A 10,035-nucleotide genomic window follows, 5' to 3' on the forward strand; every position below is an offset into this window, starting at 1 on the left:
TTATTAGCAATAATTCATGCAGTATAACAAGAAGTATTCTATAGTCAGTAATGTTGATATAATTGAAGCTGCATGCCCTAGCTAGCAGAAAAAAAAGAATTAATAGCTCAACATGCTAGTATTATACAATTATTGAAAGATGCTTTTTAATAACTAGGAACAATATGAATGCTTTCCTGAAGTGACCAGTGGTGTTAGAAACTTGTTGAACAAGAGATTCTTTAGAAGTAGTGAGAGCTGAATGAAAAGAATAACATGTTGTTTTGGAAACTGAATTAATACCACTATCAATGCCAGTTAATCCCAGAATGCCAGTTCATCTCTTTCTCTCAGGATGCCCAATACATAGGATACCTTACTATGTATTTTTGCACCATTATATAAATTGCATGTTACCAGTCAGTCAATACCTTACTGAGCATACTTTTTTATAAGGCAAGTTGTTAACATTTTGCAGCTATCACCCTAGATGGACTTTATCAGTATAGCATGAGAAATTTAGCAGTGTATCAGAAAGAAAAACATAAGGACATTCAAGGCATAGTGGTTTTATTCTCATCAAGCTGTCTTCCAGCTAGTCCTCTGTGGTGACAGGCCAGCTGTGATTAACAACAAAGACCTTCCCATAACACTCTCAACTACCTGCACAACAGCCCTCCACCAGTCAAGATCACAGCAGTAGCCCCATAAACAGAGGTGCATCAAAAGTCTTTTTTTGCCCTCCCACTGCTTACATCTCATGCTGTAAGGAACAGGTTATTAGGCAAAAAATTGAACATCTGGAAAACAACTTTTTACCTGAACTCCCAAGAATCTTATCCAAACTAATTCATCTCTGCTTCTTGAAAGGTATCAGGCAACATCTATCATGTCAGGAACAACTTGTCCAAAAAGGAATTTTCCCCCAGCTCCAGTATGTACCTGGCTTAATACAGTATGAAACTTTCTAACCCACATCATATTGTCAGGCCCAGACACTTCACATGCTCATGCTAAGGCTCATCTCATTCGCTGAACTACAAACAGCTAGAAGGTTTTCCGAAAAAATTTACTGAAGTCTTAGTATGTAGTGTTGTATTATGGCAATATATAAGCTATATAAGATTACAAAAGTTTATTTACAAATAACTCCAGGTGCCTTGCACTCAGTCACCTATAATCTTTCAACATGTTTAAAAGCCCTCTAGCATTAGAAACATCTTCTTTAACTAACTAAAGTTTGCCGTTTAAACTTAAGAGATGTTCAAGCGGTTCTAACTCCATATTGCAGATAAGGCTCTGTGATTTGTACATCAAAATCCGACAGTTTACGTGGCAAAGTGAACCCTTTCATTTCACCATTTCATCACCTAGTGTCTGTAACAATACTCCCAGCAACAGCACCCCTCACCAGTGTGTTACTACCTTTGTTACTGCTCATGATAAGGATGGATTTGTGGCACCGCTGTCCACTACAATAAGCACAGGTATCAGATAATTCTGAGAAATACCGTTCCAAATGACCAATGAGGAACTAGAAGACAGAAAGTACATAATTTAGAAAATTAATTCTTAAAATTATCAATGTTTCTGTAATTTAAAAAAGTAGTGGAAGTCCATGAATCATCTGAACGATCCCATATTTGTGGAAAGTTTCTGTTTGGGCAGAACCTCCCCACATACACAACTAAAAGTTTATAATTATTTTGATTGACTATTGTTTTGTCCTTTGATTGCTGTCTTTAACCACAACTGAAAATTCAAAGAGAAGTTATTTTATATATGTGTTCACTGATGTCAAAGAATTTATTGTTCATTTTACTGTTAACCGTAGCAACTGACTGAGGTAATCCACAGTGAGTTAATCCTGGTGACGCTATCTTCATGTGTTGGGGAAAAAAACCCCCACAAACCAATCCTTCCAATACTCCCAGCAGTAGACGTAACCTACTGAAATACAGACTACTATTAGAGAATTATTTGCTGCTGGTTTATTTTCCTTCAAAGAAATTTTAGCTGTTCTGAATGTCTAACGTTTCTGGCTGTTCAGTACAATGCTTTGGGCACCCCTTGTCAACAGCATCAAATCAAAATACCAAATCAGATATTCTAAAAGAAAAGAACAAGATCTGCCTTGAATCTCTTGGCCAATGTTCACAAACCACCATGAAGCAGAAGAGCGATATAGTTAAACAGCAAATTGCAAAAAACCTCCATGTATGGTGGGGTGCGGAAGAACATTCTCTCAAAAACCCAAACCCCAAGTGAGTCATCCCTGGCTAGAAAAAATGCCCCACTCTCTGCAGTTTTGGTGAGGGCCTTTCCAGAGCAGCAAAACCTTGAAACACAACAATGGAAATTAGCACCAGTGTTCCTGAAAGAAAGTAAACTTGTCCTTTGGGATGAGCCCTCTGTAGCGGTGGAAGATGTTACTTTGCGTTTGTTTGACAATACAACACCATGCTTTGCAAAATCATGACTTTCAAAAATATACTCACAAAGGAATAGCTTACCAGCTCTCTTGAATTATAGCAAATATCTGAATTGTAAGGAACCTGAGATCCTCCTGTCCTCATTCGATCAGGGAAATTAGACTGGACTAAACTCTGCTACCACAGCTAGATAGTTTCCAGTACCTGAGCTAGTTCATTTAAAGCTAGCTCAGCTACCTCTGAGTGATACGGCTGACAGCAGTACAGATGTACCCTGAAAGAGTGTTGCATATCAGTTACAACTTTAATCAAAATGGGAATGAAAAAAAAAACAAAAACAAAAAACCGACCACACCAGCAACACCAGCTGTTATTTGTATTATTATACACATTTTGTTATCAAGCTGTCAAATACTTCAGCAGAAGCAGAAAATCTTGATGCTGTCTACAGAAACAGTTAAGGCAGACGCAGAAATGCATTCACTGTTCCTGTTTGTTTTAAAAAGCCCACTCGTCCGCTCCCACAGTGGGAAGTTAAAATTAATAGTTGCTATTTTTAGTCATAATATTTCATTTGTTGTCTAACAAATGAGGAAATAAAAATAGTAACACTAATTTCAGCTACATTCACAAGAGAAATATGCAGATATATGAAATGCAAAAGATAAAACCTATATGGAAGAAAAGCTTTCAGAGGATCATTATAAACAACAGATGCTGATAGTGTCCTTTTAATAACAAAATATGTTTCAAAAATTTCATACAGTCCAAATGTCCAAATTTACGGATGGCCAAATGTATTATGACATTAACTTCACTGATGTTTTCACAGCTGCAGACTACTTGATGGAAAAAACGTTAAAAATATATCACCAGCAAGACTTGCTAAGATCAGGATTCAGATTTTCTAATATGTATTCTGCTAAAAGTAATTACAAGTCTGAACAATTATAAAAATATTGAATTTAAATCAAAAGGAATTGTCTCAAGATCTAAGAAACAGTGTAACAAAAATAGCAGCAGAATACAGTGTTCCCTACAGTTTACGTATAGACGACGCAAAGCTAGCTTCAGCCAAAACTGGAGACTATGTAATTTAATTTATAAAAATGCACAATTCTATAGAATTTACATTAAAAAGAAATCATAAAGGATAGTAGGAAATATCACAAAGGCAAGCTATTCTGTGTAGAACAAAGTACAACACATAAGGAACAGAAGATATGCTAAAAAGCCCCAAACATTCACTAAATTCTTCTAAAGATTCTTTTTATAAAGCCACAAAGTAAAAATGACGAAAATTTCAGTGGTACATTTCAAATGGATGTACAATATATTTTTGACAGCCTGTCGTTTCCCATACAGTACACCTTGTATCTTTTTACTATGATCTGACTGCATTACCCCAATGTTACGCTGTTCCAACTGCCAAAATATTTACAGAGAACACTAACAGAGAATACTGTGAAAGATGCATATATTTTTCATAAAGCATTTAGAATACATAAAAATACATTTCACATGGACGACGATTTATTTATTTAAGGAAACCTAAATGTTAAGCTTTTATACCCACAATTGCTAGGGTAGATTTGTGCCAACAGATGCAACCATTTCACTGGCTAAAAGCGGTTTAATCACTGCCACAACAGTCACAGTGACTTCTCGGCCATCTAAGACAACAAAGGAGTTCAGCCAGAAGAAAATTATCTCATAGTAGCTACAACTACATAGACAGGCTTGAGGGAGAAATTCTGAGCGGACACACCACCTCATACGTTCTTGGGAGAAATAACTTGTATTCTTCTACTTCTCTTGATGTGCATGATGAGGTGAGCTGCCTGACTGCCAAAATCACACCTCCATCAACCAAGTCAAAAATTGCAATGCAAAAAAAAAAAAACCAAAACCAAGAAAAAAAAAGGAGTAGACCAAAGACAAGAGAAAAAGCAAATATTAAGGAGAACAAACTGGATTTGCAAAATCCTCTAGAGCACTTTGGCTACCTAAAGCAATGAAAGGTGCAACATACAATCGTGATGTTGCTGGAACCAAGGTGTGAGGATGCTTCCACCCCCTCAGTGCTCTCTGAAAGGAAACCATACACCTTTCCTTCAGCATCACAAGTTAGGAGATTCCTACCACCATGAACAAGCCAGGGAACAGCCATACACTTGAAAATGAGAACATGTAACCGACTGAAAACCGGCGAGTGCAGTGGGAGATGCGGAAGGCAGCCGAGGAGCTCCGCAGCCCATGCCAGCCAAGGCCCTGGCGGGTGTCTTACCCTTTGACTCTTGGGGACAAAGGTTAGGCAGATATGCATACCCACGTTGCACTGTTAACACCCCACCCTTTTTACCTTCTCTAAAGCTTAGCAAAGACATGTGAAGTAAGTTATTTAAATTAATTAAAAAAAAAAAAAGAGCGGGGGCGAAGGCAGCAGAGAGCTGCAGGGAGGGCGTGGGCACGGCTGCCCCAGCGCGGCTCCCACAGCACGCCGCGGCCCTTCACACCGCCCCTCGGTCCCGCGGGATAAGCCAACGCCGGTGAAACGCGCAGGGGGCGAGCGGAAGCCCAGGCTCGCCGAGGCACCACGGCGGGGTGTGCACCGAGGGGAGTACCTGGCCCGCTGCCGCCATCTTGCCCGCGGCTCGGCGTCGCCGTCGCCCAGGGAACGGGGGCGAGGCCCGGGCGGTTGGCGGGCGCGGAGCTCCTCCCCTGGGGCCCGGTCGCCCGCCCTCCCGCTGGCCGGGTGCGGTCTTGGCTCGCAGGCGTACTCACCTCAGTGCTCCCTCACGGGGGGCTGCCCGTGTGCAGCACCCTCACAGCGGCGGTGACTCGGGAGCCGGAGGTTGGCGGGCCTTTGTGGCAGATGTCTTGAGAGTAGCCCAGCATCGCCCACGGGGCTCGGGGTAGGCAGGGCTGAGGTGAGCTGCCTTCACAGCCCCTGCCCAGGATGCAGCTTACGGGTCCCTCGGGTGCGCGGTGGCACGCCACCCGGGACGGAGGCTGCGTGAAGAGGGACCCGTCAGCCCCACGGCTCCACCTGATCCTCTGCGTTCTTTGCAGCGTGTCCAGCCAGTCACTGTCACGCCAGCATCGGTGACCAGCACAGTTCACACAGCAGGCATCGCGGGTGGGGTTTGTGAGGAGGGCACAAGAGCGTAACGGCATGGCGTTCGTGAAAGCAGCGCCATGGAGTCCGTCAGAAGACCGGTCCCGGCGAGAAGGCGGCGGAGGAGCTCTGAGCACTCCTGCGCCCCGAGGGCTGTGCCGCCTCAGGGCCGATGCCCAGCTCTGCCTTCCCGATCCAGCGACTGCCGCCTCAAGACCTGTGTGGAGAGACTTCATAAGGCAATGGCATAGGAACATCACACAACATGAAGCAATGTTTCCATGCCCGTTTTAATTTAGATCTTACCACTTTCCTAATCCAAATAGCACCACTAACTACTGTAACCATTGTTTGAATAACAATTATAAGGTTAGCATCATGCAGTTATCCCTGCAGTTACCCTAACAACATCCCAACATTTTCAGCTTCTTGAAAACTTTATTTGAACTAAACACCTAAACCTAAATACAGTCCAAGAATGTCAACACCAATTACTATAGCTCAGATGTCAGCAGGCGTAAATCAGCACATCTGTTGGGACAATGGAGGGATACAGAGTAACTCCAGATAAAAGATGAACATTTAAGTCCAGATCCTTATGTACAATTTAGGAATAATTTACAAACTATAGTAAGTGGAAGAAGACTGAGACTGAACTGCATTTTCATTATGATATTCATCAGTATTTCTTGTTTCTCCTCTTTGTTCTATTCTTTTTTTTTAAACTTGGAAGACTAATAAATTAAGCTATGCTGAAACATTTTCTCTGTCAGCTTTGTGTTGCACGCAGACTCGCAGCGGCAGCAACAATTCAGAGTAATAGCACTTACCTGCAAGATCAAATAAAATGCAAGCATTCGGTGGGTGAACAGTAATGAGAACAAAGAAAAAGCTAACTTATTTTGCAAAGTTTGTCGATGTGCTGAGGGAGCTGGTATGACAAAACAATTTCTCTGCAGTGCCCCACGTAAAACAAAGACCTCCTGGGATTTCTGCAGCTGTTTCAAGGTCTACTACTGTTTCTGAGTAGGTTGCCACTTTCTGAAGGTTGTCATCATCAGTTTCTTAAAATGTGCAGACCACTAATTACAGTACCTGTGACTTAGCTGGGTCACAAGAAACATGAACCTGAGAACCTGCCCATTACCCACTAAGATTCCAATTCATAGTTTGAGATTCAATATGTATGTAACTTCTTTTCCCGCTCAAACACCCTGACCCTCACTGACACACGTACACCAGTCGTACTTCCAAAAGGAGTCAGAAATCTGTTTGAATGAGGTTCAGAGAGCTGGATCCTGCAGTGATTTGTAGAATTATTCACAGTATTTTGAAGAATTGCTTAGCTCTGTGTAGAGCCCACACTGTGAATTCCAACACTTTGTGCCATGCTCTGTAGCTGACAGCAGTACGGCTGCAGTTTCTTCCCCTTTTACTGTGTATATAAATCTAACCAAATAAGAACATTATTCAGAGCTACGAGCACCGCACACAGTAAGGTATAAAAACTAGGGAATTAAATGTGCTATTTGGATGCAATATAACATTGTATACATTCATTCCAATGTTATCTAGTTGGTAATAGGTAGATTTTGGACTTAACGCTGCATTCCTCTGGTACTGCAAATGCCCACTGACTTCCATGAAAGTTTTCAATGTAAAAAACTAAGGGCTTTGAGCCTCCAAGAAGGAGCTAATTCCATTTCTCCTACTGAATATTAAAGAACTGTATTCTTTCTCACACAAAACCTGCACTGAGCAGGTCGATTGAAGGTGAGCACTGATTGAAGCTCAGCCCACATTTCCAGTAGCGAGCTCCTAAACTTCCTACTTTTCAATTTAAAATTTTAGATAGTGTCACAAAGGTTAGATATTAAAAAAAAAACAACAAAAAAGATTCAACAGTAGCATTAAGCTATTCCTTCTAATTTCCTGTAGATCCTTCATGTTTACAAAATGCACATTTCTATGCACATGTGAGTATTTAAGGCAACTTTTTAATTTCTTTCAAATGCAGGACAAAGTGCAATACAAAACTAGTGTGTTGAAACTCTAATCTAGTCCTTTCCTCCTGCAGGTAACCACAGTAGATTTTCTATGACTGCTGATGGTCCCAGACACTTCAGGTTAGAGGAGAACAGCTCCTGCTGTAGAGCTCCTCCTTCCCCACTGCTGTAGCTGTGTTAGATGCAAAGGTTCCCTGATGGTGTCAGTTCCAGCATGTGTAATTTAAACAGACCATATTTGAAAACCTGGCCTTACACAGTGTTACACAGTAAGTGCTCTTCTACTTACCTGAGAAGCAACCAGAGTTCAGGTTTCTGAGGTTGTTTTGCCAAGGCTGGTTATCTCCCAGCACATGAGTGTCTCGGAGGGAACACTTTCCTCTTCTTCTTTCCACCTTTGATTAAAGCTCTTCAGCTCATGGTGCCTGGGCCACCTCTAGCCTGTTAAAGATAACCATGTGGCCCACTTACACTCAGCCCTGGCAGGGACTGGACAAAGAGTTGGTTGCTCTCCTCAATTTTCATCAGGTCCTCAGATTTTCATTTTGCTAATGATGCAGTGAAGCGTCATGAATATAGCAATTCCAAGCTGCTCCCTGCACAACGAACTACATTGCTGTCTTCCTAGAAATACTTTCCTCCTCTTCAAGATATCACATCTTTTGGGGAGGGATCAGGCTCACCTGCATCATACAAGTCCATGTCAGAAGGGGAAAAAAGGTCACAGCTGCACCTGAAGCTTTACAGGGCTTTGATGGTGCAGGCCACCTGCAATTGGAACAAAAACAGCAGCTGCAAGGGGGGCTTCAAAATATTCCACTGAGTCCTCCAGTTTTAATAACCAAGGTGATTCAGTCTGATTTTGTTACTCATTTGCAGAGGTCATTGCATTTCAGCAGTAGATGAAGTTTATGAATTCAAGAAAAGGAATGAACTTTCAGAAGCCTTCTTTTAAAAAGCAAAGCTTTTGTAAACTCCAAGTCTATTCACACATCCTCCTATTGATAGAGACCCTACGAAAACGTCCAACTGCAAACATGTTTTCATTCACCTTTAGTTAAGCATCACCAAGCACAGTAATTATACATAGGCAAGTGCAGGATGAAAAGCAGACAGAAATTCCTAGCGGAGCCTTGCTTGTTACAACAACCTCAGCTGGGCATATAGCTCCCCTTGCTGCCAGCCTTCACGACAACAAAATCGCCCTGTAGGACAGGGGTCAGGAAAATATGGGCACGTATGGAGATCTTGCACGCAGTATTTGGGTTTGACCCTCTTAGTAACAAATGGGTAATTTGTGAAAGCAACTGTACATTAGTGCTACATGGCTCTTAACAAGGAGCCATGCATTATTGTATGTAGGTGTATTAACATAGTAATTAATCATCCTCTTCTGGCTCCTTTATAACATTCATCGCAGATACTCTATCCAGGGAACAGTATTCCCTCTAGGTAATGTTCTTCTGTTTTACATATCATATCTCTTCAGAAAAAAAATCAGGGCATGATTATGTACTAGAAAAAGAAACACAGAAATCCCAGGTTGTCAAAGAAACTTGTTTTTAAAACGAAAAGATAATTCTGCCATTTCTCAGGCAATATCCAATTAAAATAAGATACAAGTACAAGACGATAACTGCTTCAGTGTATCAGCAGCAGGATGGACAGAGTCCTGAGTTATTTAGGGAGAGATGCTGCTGCTTTGAGCTCACCATTCTTCAATACAATCTAGCTCAGAATCTCTCCCTGTCTATTTAATTAATAAGTAGGCAAAATTTCCGTGTGATTTGATAGTGATTTTGAGAGACGTGTAATGTTAGTACTTGGCCCAGCAATAAGAGAGTACAAGTTAAATGTAGCAAATCATAAATTTTCAATTACTCAAAACAATACGCATAGAGAGAAATGAAAGAAGTAGAACAGGTACTCTATCAATGATTCCATTATCCTCTCCTCATAAAGAGAAGTGGCTCAATGGAGGACAAAAGCAAATATTTGATTGATTCTATTCTTGATCTTAGCCAAAAGACTGCTATATCCAGTGCCAAGAAATTGAATTGAGGTTCATAGAAATCCTAAAAATTATATAGAAAAGACTTAAAAGGACATGTAGTCCAACTCCAGGGGACCTGTACTTTTTCTTGCCAACAAGAACTTCAAGAAGAAATATGAATTTATTTAAGCCAGTAGTTCAAGACAGTCCTTTACTGTGTATTACATTGTAGAAGTAATGTAAATGTGCATATAACATTGCAGTACGCTATCAGTATGAACGAAGAAATCTTAGGATTTTCTCCCCACTAAGTACTTTTTAGTTCAAGAATCTAAACTATGAGACCTGATGCATAAGATAAAGCAATATGGATAATTTAGAGCCTAGCTGTTTCAGACTGCCTACTCCCAAGCTCACCAATTGCTAAAACAAAACCAAAATCTCTGTAGATCTAAAGGACTCCTCACAGTCAGCATTCAGACCAGAACAATCCATTAAGAATTCCCA

General features: G+C 41.1%; 1 protein-coding gene across 1 annotated transcript in view; it reads right to left on the reverse strand.

Annotated features, from left to right (window-relative positions):
- CABCOCO1 (ciliary associated calcium binding coiled-coil 1) overlaps window positions 1–5,290 on the reverse strand; it is a gene marked incomplete at its 3' end in the record, with an annotated part of 48,833 nt that extends 43,543 nt beyond the window's left edge. The window contains exon 1 of the mRNA XM_082002268.1: window positions 5,036–5,290. Coding sequence (XP_081858394.1) covers window positions 5,036–5,053 — 18 coding nt within the window. The 5' untranslated portion in view covers window positions 5,054–5,290. The remainder of the gene's footprint in view (window positions 1–5,035) is intronic.
- Between the last annotated feature and the right edge of the window lie 4,745 nt (window positions 5,291–10,035).

This window comes from Phaethon aethereus (assembly GCF_964289735.1).
Source record: "Phaethon aethereus genome assembly, chromosome: 7".
NCBI classification, from domain to species: Eukaryota; Metazoa; Chordata; class Aves; order Phaethontiformes; family Phaethontidae; genus Phaethon; species Phaethon aethereus.